Consider the following 17959-nt stretch of genomic DNA (forward strand, 5'->3'; position numbering starts at 1 on the left):
CTATAGGTTTTCAAAATATTCTCGACTATCGTCTCCATCATTTAGACGCATGCCTTTTTCACACATATCGAAGCAGTTTGATGATCAAGACTCATTTCCATTGTTTACTTTATTTATTTCCCGGGCGACAATTGATGGTTACATCAATGTTTTCTTGCAATCTCTACCCAGAGTTATCGTTCCCGCTACGCTCCACTAATACCTCTGTCAACGTCTAAAAAAGTAGTACGGAAGGTGTAGACGCTTGGCCTTTATCACAGGAAGATTAACAAACGTATTACCTTCACTTTTCTGTATATGTGTCAATGCTGCAAGTTGTTTGTATTTAAAAACTAAACCATGTTGATATTTGTCGGCAATGCGTTTCAAATTTTCCACGTTCTCCATATCTGTCCACGAGTGATGCAATATCCCGCCGAGAAATAATCCCTTGTAAGATACGGTGATACAGATATATCTCCTTCTAATTTTCATACATAAACTTTTCTTTAAATTCTAAAACTTAAATTTATAACTTTAAAATTTATAATTTGTTATACAATAGGTCAGAGTAAGTTTTGCCAAGAATCTTGGCATTTAGACGTTGACAGAGGTGTTGTAGCGAAGCGTAATACGCCCTCTGGTGAGAGATTGGTTTTCTTGTTGGTATTTGTTTATAGGGTATAAAGTCCGACTAGAGTAATTTCATAGTTTAATTGGTAGGAGAGACACCCCTTTGGATACCCCCCCTTCTCACACTGGTCATAATTATCTTTCCTTCGGAGTAAAATAAAAGGATTTTCCCATTTCAATGCCAACACAATGTGCAATGTAGATTAAACTGAATTAGATGGATGTTAAGATGTCATGAAATTCCTGCAACAATGCAGAAGCATTAAATTTTATTTCCTTTTTACAGATGGTGATGAAAACTGGTCAAGCGATCGTCCACGGCTACCGTTTTGATCAGCCGGCGATGGACGACATTTTTCGTGCATCCCCTGAACCAGGAAGTTATTATAGGTGTCCTGTGTCAACTCCTCTTCATGGAAAGAGATCTACACAGCAGAAGATACCCGAAAGTGTGACATTCGTGTCTCTCGATTTCAGCCAGGTGAAGAGTTCACCTAAACAAAATGTTTACAAAGGAATGCCAGCTGGAAAGAAAGTTGTTCCACGTCGGAAAAATATGGACTATTATTATGTTGATAAGTCGTTCCAGAAACGAATAGCACGACAGTCAAATACGTCGTGGTTAAAAGGACTTTGCGCTCAACCCGTTGAAGAAATCTTTACAAAATACAGAAGACAAAGCGAGTTAAAGCGACAACACACAATGTTGACACGGAGCTTCTCTACCCCTGGGGAAAAGGCTATTGTAGAGGGATGGGAAAGCAACAGTTCCAAACGACTGAACTCTGCTACATCCCGTTCCTCAGTGTTTTCGCTCACTACACAAGACACTGTCACACCATCTCTAGAGGTCGTGTCTAAACCATACCGCCATCACAGCTCAGAGGAAGACGTCACGCGCAGCAGTAGCCGTGTAGACGCCAATCAGCATCTGACGTCACCAGGAGATACTCCTCGCGAATCGGGTTCAGTGTTCACAAATTCCACACCAGCACATCCGCAGAATAACATTTCGAGGGAAAACACGTCTTTGCGACTGAATATTAGCCCCGTGGTTGGCAATGACTTCTATGAACAGTTTAAACGACAGTCCTCTAAACTTCCAGATATATACAACAAGAAAAATAACTATTCTTTTCAAAGCAGACAACGAAAATACTACAGTAGCCCAAACCTCTATTCAAGTCCACGAGAACAATCACCGACATTCAAAGGAGGTTTGGCGCCTGCGCAGAAGTTAGAGACTTCCAGTACCCTTAACTGTTCTCTATGTGCCTGGGACGAAGGCTCTGACTCATAATGTTCATCTCAAATGAGCTGGATAAAACAGATTTGTGAAGACGTTATGTAGTTTTCTTGCTGAAAGATGCTTCAGTTAACGGCCCTGGTGTTGCAATACAGTAAACACCTCACTATGTGACACACATTTTGGAAATGTCAATTATGACGCTTTTTCAAGTGAAGAATCTCTTATATATCAATATCACTCATTCTTAATGAGCAAAGTTAAACACATGGCCTTGGAACAGAAAAAGGAGAACAGAGTTAATTATTTGAGCTTTTCATTATTATATACGTTTTTTTTTGAAGGGGGGGGGGGGTAAAATTGTAAGCATTTGTGATTAAATTCAATGTTTTAGTGATAATGAAACATTATAGCTTGTATCTCGAATTTTCTAAAATTTAGTACGGTAGCCTAGTAGTAGGGCGATCGCTTCGTGATCGGAAGGTTCGGGTTCCATTCTCGTTCGCGGCGCCGCGTCAAACCTAAGACGTAAACATAATAGCGACTGTTCCTTCACCATGCGCCCGGCACTAGAAGTGAAAGTCATGAAACCGAATTCCGTGTCATTGAAGGCGTTGGCACGATAAAAAAACCCTCACTGCTTAATGGCCCTGAGTGCCGAGTATACGTCTAAATTTGAAGTCCTTCACCGGTGACGACTCTATATGAGTGAAAAATTCTGAGATGGGATGTTAAACAATATACAATCAATCAACCAATCTAAAATGTAGTAATTGGCGACCTATTACTACGTAGCTGTCTCAAGCGTATCACGTCAGTCTTCAAGTTGTTGATTACATCAGTTTACCATCTACTCGAGAGCTTTCCAAGAACCAAACAGCAAACCTGGTAATTAATCCTCCAACGTATTGTTTATTAAAAAAAACCAAACACTACATCATTCTTTATTCAATAAATACAAGTTTCTTTGAATGCTAAATATGCCAATCTCTTAACGTCAAAGTACGAGTTGATCCGTTAGACTTCTTAAGGCACTCCTTCTTCCGTCTCTTGACTGCAAAGAAAAATCAAAGTCATTCACTCAGCAATGGCAAGCGATACCCTCATTCATGTTACAGTTTCGCCTACGACATCTTTAAAAACTTCGTAAATCCGGTCGTTTTTTTTCTAATTACTTCCCTTGTCTTTAACTCCTCTGTACAACGAGACCGTAAATATAATTCTAGTACTGGACATAAACATTGAAAAAGCAAATCTTTTTTACTTTAAATCCATTCCTTACTTTCAAATGAAAGTACAATAAACATCAACACAAAATTTGGACATAGCGACGACACGTAGCAGCTTTATTGTACAATATAAAAATAACATGTAAAATATGAAAATCCATAATTATATACATGCATAATTATCGTAATGTTGGATTGAATAAATTTAAACTTTTATCGTGCTCTACGTGTCGTCCTGGACTGCCATTTAAACAACTATTCACCTCTTATATAGCCTTGCTAACCAGACCAGTTCTTAAGGAACACGTGATATTAACCGGGTATTCGAATGAAAACCTTGTAATTCCGAACAAATTCATTATAACACCCAGTTGAAAATGATTTCTGTCCAATTCGTTCCTCACACGAAAGAAATCATATTTGTTGTAATGCTGATACAGATGTTTAGAACGATTTCAGGATTAAAAAACAAACCGGAATAACAAAGGTTGTCAAAGAATAAATACATGTATATATACATACTTATCAGTAAAACATCTAAAGTATAGTCGCAATGTATATTTTTATTGATAAATAGTAAATATGACAGTACCTTACCCATGGTGAAGATGATAACTTCCGGCGGACGGATGACATTTCATTCCGCAACAATCCGCTATACATCGGTAATGGTGGCCGTGCTGGTGACAGTTAGCGTCACTCGTGCAATGGACCGTGAAGGCACAATGGCAACCGAACATTTCTTGGTCCCATCTTTTCACCAAGTGCTTCAACACCGTGTGTCCATTCAGTGCTGCTTGAGTCCTCTCTACTAAATGGAATATAACATTCAACAATGGCGGAATTATATTAATATATTTAATTCACAAATAAGAGGCAAATGCACTTGCGTCCAATTTAAAAAAAATATTCACAATATGGAATGATGATCGCTATGATCAGTCTTGTATTATACCTATCTATACTTAAGGATGGACTCTTTTCATATTTTTTGTCTTTAGAAAAATAGAGAAGTTTTCACAGATTCATATGTAGAAAAAATTATGCATGAAGTGATGTTATTTATTAGATCAAATTACAGAATGTTATTTGACGTTTGTAAGAGTAAAAGACCTTACGCGTCTTTTTCTGTTTACACAAAAAGATTGATTGTTTTACGCCCCGTTCGAGAATTTTTCTTTCATATAGCGACGTCACCATATACCGGTGAAGGACTTTAGACCTTTGCTCGGCACTTCGGGCCATTGAGTAGTGAGGGTTCTTTATCGTGCCAACGCCTACCGTGACACACGCGGGCCTCGGTTTTTAAGGTCTCATTCGAACGACCCGCAAAAATGACCCGCAAAGTGCCGAGCGCTTGGCGAAGGAAGAGTTGCTACCTTTTTTTTTTGCTAGCGCTCTCGAGCGCTAGCAACTACGTTAGTCTATGTTTCTAAAATGCGCATGCTCGACTTCACGGTCGGGGATTCTGGGAAAACTACTGTAGATAGACTGTACGATAACAATTTCGTTTTCTCATACAAAAATAGAAATGATCCGAATTTACACTGGCCTTTCCTGTCTGATATGCGCGATATACATTTCGTAGGTTAGAGACAGTCAATACCAGTCTAGATCCGGATTCTGAATTATTTTTAAGATTTATTGTCTAACCTACACATAAAAGTACAAGAAAAAATTTGGCCATATAATGCCAAGATTCTAGACATCTAGCTTTCCTTACAGTTTTACCACCTTAGTGGATAATTCCGGCAAGCTCGAAAAAAAACAACAACAACAACAACAAAAATCTTTTTCAGAGTATGTCGGAAAGACATGTCAATTTAGTGTTTATCATCTGAAAATACATATGATCTGAAGTTTTGTGTTTTGTCTAACCTGCACGTAAATGAACAAAAAGTAACAGTAACTCGGGTCTTATTAAACCAAGACTGTTATTTCTAAAGTTGTAATGAATACATAGCTTTTCTTATCTACCTTCATGGATCTTTCCGGCAAGCTCGGAAAACCGCGGCAACCTCGGACATGTTTTCCGAGCTTGCCGGAAAGGCCCGAAGGTGCTCAGTGGTTCTACTGACCTTATTGTTTTTCACCTCGAAATTGAAATTACAGTAAAATACAGAATGCTTAAAGTACAGTTAAGAGTTATGCCATTGCCGACGTGAAGCACACTCTTAGATTCACCATTCTGAATTGTGACACCCCCCCCCCCCCCCCCAACTCAACCCGCAGTGCAACCAACCTGCCTTCCTATTAATAATTAATCGATTCAGCAAATTTAACAAATGGTTCAGATATCTTCTTCTGTATTTTATTATGCTACAGCGCTAGCTCGCCAATCTTTTTAAAAGATAAGCTTGTATCGACTTAGGTCAGTCGCAGCCGTGATTCGAACACTCGACCTTCTAATCACAGAGCGAGCGCTCTACCGACTGAGCTACTGTGACGGTACACAAAAAGAAAAGCAAATGATACAACAGAAAAAGCTAGGTATATGTAATATTACTGGCTAAATAAAAAAGATAGTGACCTGACCTCGCAACTAAATATCCTAAGCTCCACTCTTCAACAAGAACACAGCGGAAGCAAAAATAATACCACTGTTCGTTATGTCCACATTTCATCGATAAGGGTCACACAAGACGAGGACTTGTATGAAACATATATCTACATTTCACATTTGAAGAGGATGGCATTGTATCACATGAATAATAAAGTAACAGAGTTTATAATTTTTTTTTCCTTTTTAACACCACCGTTCCTTTTAAACCCAACTTTCCTAGTTTGTATTTCCCCTTTATATATAGTTATTATCCAAAGATTGGAAAGTAACCAGAAACAAACATTTTAGATGAAAAAAGTCACATCTGTATGCGTATCATTTATTAAAGCAAAATATATTTATAGAAAAGTTATTATACAAGTAAAATAAATAGATGAAGAAAAAACTCTTGAAACGAAAATTTAGATTTCATGAGATATGAAAGATCGGTATAGAATGACATATAATAAAATTTGTGGGTAAAGGCTTGAAGACACGTTGCTCGATTTTTTTGCTGTTTGTATTTCCTTGAAGAGATTGCCCCGAAAGTATCTTTGATTTTGTCCCTTTGTGCACTCTTTAGCGTTTATTTTATTTCTTATGAGATTATATAGGAAATGCCATCATTTGGTATCACAAAGCCTGATAATTGTGAAGAAATTTGCAAAAGTAGCACTACTTCAATCACAAATTCTTGAAAAAAAAGAAAATTATATATAACTGAGGAAAGTGTCATCGTATGACCTTAATTTCGACTTATAAGCGAGACATCTTTCTGACTTGAACTAGTATAACAGATTTATAAAACATGCTTACCTGAAATCAAAGAAAGGATCATAAGCAACAGAAAAAGCCTAAAAAACATGATGATTTTACAAAGGTCTCAAAGACTTCATGCAGTTAGAATTCCCAGGCGGTTATGTCTCGCTGTCAACATCAGTGAATCGACTATCCGAAGTTTTCTATAATCTTTCCGTATTCCCTGTTTGTTTTGACGCAAAGATGTTGACATCGTCAAACAATTTAATGTCGCCCTTTTTATCCTGCAATTCAAAACATAAACACGCGATAACTCACGAGACCACGGATCACGATAACGGAAGACCGATCCCGATGTTTACATTTCACCAGCATTGGAAGATAGCGGAATTGAAATCGGTAATAGAGGGTGGGTCTTATTAACAAACTGACGAGGTTTGTATTAAATTATGTGTGTTTTTACTTCCTCTTGTAAAGTAATGATCCTCAACCATCACGTAATTATTTGTCACAATAAAAGAAGTTGGCCGCACAGAACTGTAAACTCTGCCCAGACTTCCGCCAATGCCACCTTCATGCACTACCATTGTCCGAAAAATAGGTCAATATAAATTCACATGGTGGTGATAGGGTTCTAAGGTCACTGACGTTTACTGTTTGTCTTGAAAAATCCCATAACATAACCTGTTTGACCTGCGCGTTCGATGTCTACAGAGTTTTTATGTACTTAGCTTGAAAGTTATAAGGAAAACTACACATTTAAAATACAACAATTCTGTTAAATAAAAAAAAAAAACTTAAAAACTAATTTTTACACTTTCAATAATACATAAATAGAAACTACATCGTAAGTTAAATATCATTCATAGATTTTATCGATGACTAGAAGAGAGACAATTAAGACTGGATCTGAACCCAAGTCCCCCACAATCAAGACAGTGTCTGACCTATCATGCCACAAGCGAGTGTTCGTGCCTGATGGCCACAACCCGCCCTTGATCTTAAATCCCCCCACCCCCAGAAAAAAAAAAACAAGAGGCCCATGGGCCACATCGCTCACCTGAGTAACTTTGGCCATGCTGTTCATTACCAGACTTCCCCCCTTGTAATACCTATTGTGGCCCCGCCCTACCCCAAGGGGCCATGATTTGAACAATTTAGAATCTACACTACCCTAGGATGCTTCCACATAAGTTTCAGTTTTTCTGGTCCAGTGGTTCTTGAGAAGATTTTTAAAGATTTTTCCTATATATTTCAATGTAAAACTTGGGATGCCCTATTGTGCCCCCCCCCCCCCCCATCCCCGGGGTCATGATTTGAACAATGTAGAGTGTACACTACTTGAGGATGCTTCCACATAAGTTTCAGCTTTTCTGGCTCAGTAGTTCTTGAAAATAAGATTTTTCAAGATTTTTCCTATATATTTCAATGTAAAACTTGTATTCCCTATTGTGGCCCCGCCCTACCCCCGGGGGTCATGATTTGTATAATTTAGAATCTACACTACCCCAGGATGCTTCCACATAAGTTTCAGCTTTTCTGGCCCAGTGGTTCTTGAGAAGAAGATTTTTCAAGATTTTTCCCATATATTTCAATGTAAAACTTGGATTCCCTATTGTGGCCTCGCCCTACCCCCGGGGGTCATGATTTGAACAATTGAGAATCTACACTACCCCAGGATGCTTCCACATAAGTTTCAGTTTTTCTGGCTCAGTGGTTCTTGAAAAGAAGATTTTTAAAGATTTCTCCTATATATTTCAATGTAAAACTTGGATTCCCTATTGTGGCCCCGCCCTACCCCCGGGGGTCATGATTTGAACAATTGAGAATCTACACTACCCCAGGATGCTTCCACATAAGTGTCAGCTTTGCTGGCTCAGTGGTTCTTGAGAAGAAGATTTTTAAAGATTTTTCCTATATATTTCAATGTAAAACTTGTATTCCCTACTGTGGCCCCGCCCTACCCCCAGGGGTCATGATTTGAACAATTTAAAATCTACATTACCCCAGAATGCTTCCACATAAGTTTCAGCTTTTCTAGCCCAGTGGTTCTTGAGAAGAAGATTTTAAAGATTTTTTCCTATATATTTCAATGTAAAACTTGTATTTCCTATTGTGGCCCCGCCCTACCCCCCGGGGGTCATGATTTGAACAAATTCGAATCTACACTACCCCAGGATGCTTCCACATAAGTTTCAGCTTTTCTGGCCCAGTGGTTCTTGAGAAGAAGATTTTTCCCATATATTTCAATGTAAAAATTGGATTCCCTATTGTGGCCCCGCCCTACCCCCGGGGGTCATGATTTTAACAATTTAGAATCTACACTATCCCAGGATGCTTCCATATAAGTTTCAGCTTTTCTGGCCCAGTGGTTCTTGAGGAGAAGATTTTTAAAGATTTTTCCTATATATTTCAATGTAAAACTTGGATTTCCTATTGTGGCCCCGCCCTACCCCCGGGGGTCATGATTTTAACAATTTAGAATCTACACTATCCCAGGATGCTTCCATATAAGTTTCAGCTTTTCTGGCCCTGTGGTTCTTGAGAAGAAGATTTTTTTATGACCCCACCCTATTTTTGTCTTTTCTTGATTATCTCCCCTTGTAAGGGGACTTTGCCCTTTATTTTAACAATTTAAACTCCCCTTCCCCCAAGGATACTTTGTACCAATTTTGGTTAAAATTGGCCCAGTGGTTCTTGAGAAGAAGTTGAAAATGTGAAAAGTTTACAGACGGACGGACGGACAGACGGACGGACGACGGACAACGGGTGATCAGAAAAGCTCACTTGAGCTTTCAGCTCAGGTGAGCTAAAAACCAGCAACCAAGCTTATCCCTTGCTGGTGGGTGGTAATTCCCCAATCCCCGAAAAAATAAAAACAGCAACCAAGCTTATCCCTTGCTGGTGGGTGGTTCTTCGCCTGCTACTTAAAGGAATGGTTGGGGGCTGTGATCCGGCAGTATTATGTAAAAAGACAGTAGTAATTGCGACAGACCAGACCACGGTACAGCTGATCTTCCGATGTCCCTGGCTATACTGGTGAACGAAACTATCTGACCTTCACACACTGATACACATGATATACACCAATTTATTTCATAATAAGCATTGAAATGTTCCCCAGTACAAGCCCACTTTACATGTTAATGTTCCTCCATCAGAGATCTTTGGAATTATAGAAATACGGCATTTATTTATATTTGTTACAGGTCATGGAATGTTTCGTAGAATAAGTCCCTGAATATGGCACAAATAATACACTTTTTTAGTAATGTCAAAGTGAAAAAAAGATAATTTTCATAGGATAGTTCTCTTTTTATCTTATGACGTCATATCCTCGAGTCCTTAGGAAATCTGGACAATCCTCCCTGACGCTTGCGTGGTTAGTACAGTACAGGACTAAGAGCCCTGTCTTTCTTAATCCCGCGGGAATCCATTTGTTTTCTTGGATCCGCCGGTTTCTTTGTCACACAGTTATTAGTTGTGTTCAACTTCTATCATCCATGGCCAAGAGTGAGTCGTTTCTGATCTACAGAGACCCGGATGTAGGTGTAGAGGCGTTTCGTCACCATTTTTGTGACAGTGTACTTGAGCGTACTCAGTCCGTCACGGTGGTTGTGTTTCTTTTCAGATTTAATCAGAGCAAATCTAGAAAGTTAATGATCAATGATAATTTGCTTCTTAGATGTTCTAGCTGAAGAAATGGCTACATGTAAAAATTCACGTCTATTTAAAACTTTTTTTCGATCAGTTTCTTAATGCCCTGTTCACACGGAGAGTTTAATTCGTAGTAAAATAATGCAAAGCAAAATGATGCGAATTAAACTAATGCGAATTAAATTGCGTTCACACGACAGCTAATGCGAGGTAAACTAATGCGAATTAAAATTTTATTTCTACAATAAGCCATTCAGTAAGGCTATTATGACGTCATTTACAAATCACGTCATATTGTGCACAGCAGATATACATTTGACATTATGTCATAGTGTCTGTACACATTTTAGTGATTAACATAATATTCCTTTGTTTTCTACTTAAAAAAATGTCACAAGTACCTATATGTGGCATGTGACCTAATTCTGCCCTTACGCATGCGTCAAAATTTAATTCGAATTAGCTTCGCTTAGCGTTCACACGGAGCTAAAGCGAAGTAATTTAATTAAGAAATAAATAACAAGTTTAAAAACTTCAATGGGAATTGAAGTGGGTCGGTCACGTGATCAAATCCTGTGAAGGCCGAAGGCCTTCTCAGAAGATTTGATCACGTACCGACCCACTTCAATTCCCATTGAAGTTTTTAAACTTGTTATTTATTACTTATATATACATTTGAGACGGACAATCGAATGTAATCGAATATAAATATTGCACTAACTGTACGTCGTAGATTTTGACAAATTACGCTAGGTGTAAATCGGCTTGAAAAGCGGTTACGCTTCAAATTCATCTGGCAAAGGATTGTTTTGAAGGGAATATTCTGTGAAAGGCTACATGTGATCAATTACATGTATTATAGTGAGCATATCGGTGTCTGGGAATTTTTGTATTCATGAGAACCCATATTCGATGTTAAAAAACACAAGAAACACGTCCGATGTTAGATACTACAAAGTTGGACATGTTGGAGGAATTTCGGTCGGAAAGGGATGGATGGAGACACTTGTCCGGACCAGATAACTTGAAATCAAGTGCAAAATTTGATCAAAAACATAAAATCTACGATTTCGGTAAGGCATATTTATTAATTTATGATGTTGACACGGAGACACTGGCGACAGCTTACATTGTTAAGACAACGTCACAACGATCTCTATGATGGAGGTGTGCCTACCGGGAGCCGGTGCCTACCGAACTTCCAAAGTGCAGTGTTTGTCAGCTGTTTGTGGCGTGATTGCATTACATTGATATTTTTCAACAGATTTTCAAATTTATTGTGAGTAAAGTTTAATGGAAAAAAAATTATAGCATTCAGAGGTCTGCGAGAAAAATAAGGGTAAACGTTGAGACTATGCAGCTCAGACATGAAACTTATAACACGTAGTTTTCTATTCTCTTTGTAAAATCGATCAAGAACTGTATTAAATACTCGTTTACATTGTAAATAAAATGATTATTATTTTACTTGCGTATTTTGTACATTTTTATGCATGAAAAACATGCTATATTGCTTAGTGGAGTAAGTCTTTTTATGTAGATATTACTGCGCTGTGTGATTAGGTCACGTAATGACCTATGACCTTCGAAAAACTTCATATAGGTATGAAGATATTTGCTCTCTGCATGTTTATATAATAGAGAGATACCACAAATGTATATATTGCGCAGTAAACTAATTCGAATTAAACTAATTCGCATTAAATTCTCCGTGTGAACGGGGATCAAATTTAATTCGCATTAACTTACGTTTAATTCGAATTAAACTCTCCGTGTGAACAGGGCATTATTAAGTAGTTTAGCAATTCAATATACAATAAGATACGTTAACTTGAGACATGCAGATGTTTGACGTCATTTGTGAACCATGTACTCCTGTCGTACCTTTGGGGATTCCCCTCGTCCCGGCGGTGAGAGAGCATCTTGTATCTGGCCACGTCTCCCGTGTATCGGCTAATCGTCAAGTTGTGATATTTTAACCTGTGTAAGTATAATAATTTGAAGATGGTGATATGAATAAATTAATAGATAAAACATTCGAAGGAAGTTCAGCACTAAAAGCTGATATTAATGAAACAAGGGATTAACTAACGAGAGGACCCTTGAACCTTCCAAACATTTGTATATGGTTAACAAAAAAATCAACACTTTACAGAACAAATTCCTCTACTGCATAAAAAAATCTGCATCCACACCATGACCTTTGACCTCACCTATTGTACATATCGTCGTCCTCTCCTCCCCAACCAAAGAACCTGTTAGAGTAACCGTTCACAGCCAGCATCTGCTCCCTGGTCATGGCGGACACGCCTCCAAATATCTGTGTGTACGGAAGTCTGAAACCGGAACATCCGGGTGAAAATTAAAAATATTACAAAGGACTGATACCATATTCACTATTTTAGGAGAAAACAACGATTCACGTGTTTTGTAGACATTTCTCTTGAGCATTTCAGAAAATAAATTGTCAATGTTATATTACAGATGATGATAAAATCAAAATGAAATCGAAATGCTTGACAAGTGTGTTATAAATCCACAACAAAAAGTATTTACTTGTATTCATTTTATCTACGTCCTCAAAGATCTGGACACAAGTGTGACCCACTGACCCAGTGATTCATTTTGAAAATGGTTATCATGGGTCCAAAGGACCCCTCTTAATGACAACAATGAGTCCCGTGCTAAAATCAATGCGTCCAAATCCAAGGGTATCGTATATTAGATGTTACAGAGGAAATTCTGGTTAAATAAAAAAGGGTATTGCACGAAAGCGCAAATGTTTTATTGTAGCTGTGAGTGATTTATACTTTATCTATCAATTGTCCAAGTAAGGATTTTGTGTCATAAAAATAAAATAAAAATAATATATTGTCCACTGTGCACTTTTGTTCTATTTTTAGATCGTACTTACGATCTCACACATTGTATCAGTCATAAAATGCACAGAAGCAGAATGAAGTAAAAAAAAGTTTAAGAAGAAATGACAAAATGATTAAATTTTATACTTCTAAGCTTGTAAGGAAAAAACGAAAAGAAAAAAAAAAAACAATGATACAGGTTACAGCTTAAATACAAAGGTATAGTATTCGCTTCAGAAACGTTCCACGGTATAGACATAGTCAGTGATAATCGAACTATGCTATCTAACTCTCAAATATTTTCTGATGATTGCTTTTAACTGCAGTTGTGAAATCTGACCTGTTGTTGGCAACCTTATACCAGTTAAAATCGTTCATGCATATCGCTTAGCACGTGGATATGATGCAATCGGTCAAGTTTTGAATCAGATTATACCGAAATAATTTAAAATAGTTCATGTCCTTCTATAAATTTATTGCGTCCATTGGGATGTACATTTATTGAAATAATGCGTCCTGGGCAAAATTTGTGCGTAATTTACGCAGGACGCACACCAAAATGAATCACTGCTGACCTATGATTTGATGGCCACAGACGTGTATCTGTGTTGTTGTGGATACGACTGTGACCTACAGTTCATTTTATCCATGTTAACAAACGTTCTGGACACGCTACCTCTTAACCTATCATTCATTTTATCTATGGCGACAGACATCTAGACAGGTGTATGACCTACTGACCTATAGTTCTTTTCATCTATGGCGACAGACATCTAGACACGTGTATGACCTAGTGACCTATAATTCTTTTTATCTATGGCGACAGACATCTAGACACGTGTATGAACTACTGACCTATAATTCACTTCATCTTTGGTGGCAGACATCTAGACACGTTTATGACCTACTGACCTATAATTCATCTTATCTATGGCGACAGACATGTGTCTGGGTTGCTCTGGACACGAGTACATGTTGTGGTCATTCTCAGGTATTAGATCGACGTCATGGAACACGTAACATTGGTAATCATGGACTTTGTTCGCTTCCAAGAAACCAACGTTTAACAGCAGTGCTCTATTGAACGGGATAGTCTCCTCCTGAAATAGTAACATGGAAATTTCCTTAAATGTTTATTTTTAGACCAAACAAGGATTTTGTACTTCAATCCGTATGACCTTCTCCAAACGACCTTTCACATCGGATTCTAATCACAAGCTACTGTTTTGACAAGAACGAAGTTTCAATACTATTTATTTCAAATGTTATAAGCATGGTTAATGTTATAAACTGTAGAGAAGATCAAACATTAACAAAAGTGTTCCAAGAAACGCATGTGTCGCCTGCTTTGTAGCTTCATTAAAGATGTAAATAAATCTAAGAGTAGTCAACTTTTGATTTACTTTAGCATGATAGTTCAGAAAACATGGTTCCCTAACCCTCAAATGAATAATTGAATTGAAATAATTTGAAATAACTATTAATAAATACGTGTTTTCAACAATCCTCCAAAAAGATTTCAGTGTGTCTTTACTGCAATTGTCAGTCTACATGATATATTGTGGAATACCAATCCCGATGTATTTTTATAGTATTTAAATATAAGTTTGTGTAATAACTGAATATCATACAGTTTCAAAGTACAGTATCATGAGCTGATAAACATGTATATATGCTAATCATCAAAATTCTGCCTCTCAGAGAGTATTTTTTGCAAAGTAGGTCCAAGGTCCAGTGGATTGTAATGCTGGTATTTTTCATAATATTTAATGACAAATAGTGCATATGATAAATAGCACAGACTTTACTCTTAAATGTCAAAAATATGCTGTATATCGGCACTATGAACTATTTTGAAAAGTAGGTCAAAGGTCAAGGGTCACGAGGTCGGTAACCATAGTAATTTACAAAAGCCATAGTGCCAAGCAATATATGTGCAAAATATCAAATCCATACCTCTTACAGTTCTCGAGATATAGGGGGTGACAGACGAACAGACAGACAGACGCCAGGTAAAGTGATCCCTAAGTGCCGCTCTGCTCTGTAGGCGACACAAAAACGAGTACTGACAGGTGTACTCTGATTTGCAGGAAATCTTATAATTCTGATAAAAGAGAAGCAATTAACTCAGGTCAATCTTAACGAAGTTACTCTAATAAATATCAAACTTCAAATAAATGTTAGGGGATTACCTTCACGTTCTATTTCAAAAGAAATTTATCTAACCTAAGCAAATCTGAAATACATAGATCTACTAATAAATTGCTACCACAGAAATCATTCTTACTAAATCAATGAGAAATATTCCGTAGTCAAGCTGCTGCCTCATAAGGAAAGCGTGAAGGTTGTTAAGAAGTATTTTGAGATGGATATCACGGTCCCGGAAAGGAATAATCAGCGCCACCCTGTGGCGGGCCTTGCAGTCAGGCGGCTGGTAACGACCGCCATTTTGTAACATGGGGTAGTTGTCTTCTATCGTCTGCCAGGCTGGGACATAAGTTTCCACCTCAACTGTACCTTCTGTAAAATTTAAAATGAAACCCATTATTCATATTACCTATATTTTATTTTTACCACCAAAATTGTCCTACTCAGAATAATATATGTAACAGTATGATAAATAACATGACTACATGAGGCAGATTTACTTACAGACAAAGAATACTAAAAGAAGTTAAAGAAATTGATAGACAGTTTTTCCAGGCTTTATTATCAAGAAGTTATTGTTTAAAGCCATTATTTTCTATGTATGAATATGTAGAAAATTACTTGAAGCATCTGATAGAGTTGTGGGACTTTCTTGTGAAACTTATTACCTGATGACTCAAAGATTGACTTTTTGAGTTGATAATTAACGTACATGTATGAATTAAATGAATACCCAGAAAATCTATAAGGGATATTTTTTGGAGAATTTCAATTTTTTCAACATTGAATTTAGTATAGATATATATGTATATATTTTGCAGAAGCCTAGCTGTACAAACTGTGTTTTGGAGATTTCTATTATAAACTTATTTTTTTTTTATTTAGTTTTCCACGTCATTAACATGATTAAGTAACAACCTCAAAGTGCATTAACTGTCATTCAGATTATGTAAAACAGTTTTTGATTGAAATAAAAAACGTTACAGTAGCACTTTGTTGTAGTTGCGAAAAACACTCACTTAAATGAGGCGAAATCAGCGGACAGAGTGGTTTTTCTTCCTTGCACCCTCTCCATAGCCAGGATAAATAGGAACACTTCCGGGAGAATATCACCCCAAACAGCACCACCTGGGTCAGCGCAAACACTGGCAACAAGACGTAGACATTCCTGAAACGGATCGGGACCATCCTGTCTTTTCACAATGTTTTTCATCGGGGATCATACATGTGTCCTATAAGATAGATTAAAAAACAAATATTTTTTATTAATTGTTCAGGAATATTAAAATCTAAACTCAAGCAAGATACGACTTAAGTGTGACTTCACTTACACATGTAAATTTATGTATACATATTAATCGCATACACGTGCATGTTAACGCCCTGGGGCGCACATGCATGGTATGGACAGATAATGCAGTTTTAATGTAAATTTAGTTAGCATGTTTGAATGATGTACCGTAACACAGGCATTCTTTCTCATATTATATACTTAAACTGAAATAAACAAAGATTTCAAGTTCTGTAAGAACAAAATTGCCCATCACCTCAACAAGTTTAACTAGATGTACTCAACAATAACAAAGACGGAATTCTAATCAATGTGCATAATTATTGTCTTAAATATCACAAAATGGAAAGATCGAGTTGGTACACCGAAGCTTCTACAACTGATAGGCACATAAAGTAAAAACAAAATTCTAAGAAATAGAAGTGATTTACCCACTATGACTGTTCTTTGTGTGTAATTCCCGGCTTCTGATGTTCTAATCTATCTCTTTACATCAGACATTCTTCACGTGTAGTGGGGCGCCAGGTGGGGGAAGCGCGTTTGCGGAGAGGTGCACAGCAGGAGTTACTCCGATATATTCATTATTCCGTCGCGCACACAGTGCGAGATCTTTTAGGCTAGCTGAAACATATGTAAATATTTGATAAACAAACATGATGTATATATAATGTCTCTTCTCCCCAGCTGACAAATTAAAATTAGTTACAGTCATTTTGTTTTAGTACTACATGCATATATATATCTGAGTATATTTTGTGGATACAATGTAATTTTTCTCACAGGCCTGTAGAATGCGGGGGGGGGGGGGCATTTTTTTCTGAGCATAGTCTTTTACTATAATTTTGATATGTAAATTTTTTAGAAGATGTTGGTTGTCCCCCTCCGCCGCTTTTGTTGCTGTAAGGTCGAACGAATTCCAGCATTTGAAGAAAAAAAGTACCCCCCTCCCCACGAAATAAGATTTTTGAGTTTGGACAACTTGATAGATTATCTTTATTTATTTTATTTGCTTGTCAATTTTTTTTTCTGGGAGGTTAATAGCCTCCACTTTTTAAAACGTTGCTACATGTATTCATAATAGCATTCGAAGTGGTAAAAGAAAATTTCTCCCTACTCTCTTCCGTACATTAAATATTCTATATATATTACGTAATTAAAATTGGCTTTAGCACCTAAAGGTAGGGATTACATGTTTTATAAATGAATCGAATTTCCATATATACTCGTATATGAAGATTATCGAAAACAGATTCTTAAATTTCGTTAAAAATCATTTCTCTCATTGATTATTATACATATAAATTCGTCATTTATCTTAAACAAAAGGGAACAAATTTGATGCGCGTTAATGACCTATATACATTTACATGTATATGTGCATGAATACGACATAATGTACAAAAATCTGGCTTGATTGGAGGGAAAATATTATAACAGGAGTACGCCGTTAATCTGACTATAAATCATATGTTTGATAATATTTATAATAACCGTGTAAAACAGTACAAGCCTTATGATCTATAGAGTCCTATGACAGATTGTGTGATTGATAATACATTCAATAATCTTGTCATTATATCATACAATGTTAAAAAAAAAATTAGGTGCACATGC

At 37.0% G+C, this 17959-nt stretch overlaps 2 protein-coding genes and 1 long non-coding RNA gene across 3 annotated transcripts; 1 reads left to right on the plus strand and 2 right to left on the minus strand.

The window, feature by feature from the left end:
• The first annotated feature begins 898 nt into the window (after positions 1-898).
• LOC133180858 (uncharacterized) lies at positions 899-2178 on the plus strand. Its single transcript, XM_061315309.1, has one exon. It carries the CDS (start codon positions 899-901, stop codon positions 1910-1912), a length of 1014 nt encoding a protein of 337 aa, XP_061171293.1. The 3' UTR covers positions 1913-2178.
• Positions 2179-2840: 662 nt separating this feature from the next.
• LOC133180859 (uncharacterized) lies at positions 2841-6678 on the minus strand. The gene is made up of 3 exons (XR_009720403.1): positions 6446-6678; positions 3685-3898; positions 2841-2912 (listed from the first exon to the last, which is right to left on the minus strand). It is a non-coding gene; the product is annotated as an uncharacterized LOC133180859 (long non-coding RNA).
• Positions 6679-9466: 2788 nt separating this feature from the next.
• LOC133180860 (beta-1,4-N-acetylgalactosaminyltransferase bre-4-like) lies at positions 9467-16857 on the minus strand. Its single transcript, XM_061315310.1, has 7 exons — positions 16777-16857; positions 16074-16286; positions 15194-15426; positions 13819-14006; positions 12259-12381; positions 11930-12025; positions 9467-10036 (listed from the first exon to the last, which is right to left on the minus strand). Exons 2-7 carry the CDS (start codon positions 16240-16242, stop codon positions 9886-9888), a joined length of 960 nt encoding a protein of 319 aa, XP_061171294.1. The 5' UTR covers positions 16243-16286; positions 16777-16857; the 3' UTR covers positions 9467-9885.
• Positions 16858-17959: the final 1102 nt, after the last annotated feature.

This window comes from Saccostrea echinata, unplaced genomic scaffold (genome assembly GCF_033153115.1).
Source record: "Saccostrea echinata isolate AGI-Se365-2 ecotype Australia unplaced genomic scaffold, CSIRO_AGI_Sech_v1 ptg000007l, whole genome shotgun sequence".
In the NCBI taxonomy this organism is placed as follows: domain Eukaryota; kingdom Metazoa; phylum Mollusca; class Bivalvia; order Ostreida; family Ostreidae; genus Saccostrea; species Saccostrea echinata.

Excerpts from the sequence above, each read along its gene's own strand:
- LOC133180858 (XM_061315309.1), top strand. The coding sequence starts at position 899 with ATGGTGATGAAAACTGGTCAAGCGATCGTCCACGGCTACCGTTTTGAT.
- LOC133180860 (XM_061315310.1), bottom strand. The coding sequence starts at position 16,242 with ATGGTCCCGATCCGTTTCAGGAATGTCTACGTCTTGTTGCCAGTGTTT. Across the intron at positions 15,427-16,073 it reads GCTGATTTCGCCTCATTTAA|AAGGTACAGTTGAGGTGGAA; the intron begins GTGAGTGTTTTT and ends TAAATTTTACAG. Across the intron at positions 14,007-15,193 it reads GAATATTTCTCATTGATTTA|GAGGAGACTATCCCGTTCAA; the intron begins GTAAGAATGATT and ends TTACTATTTCAG.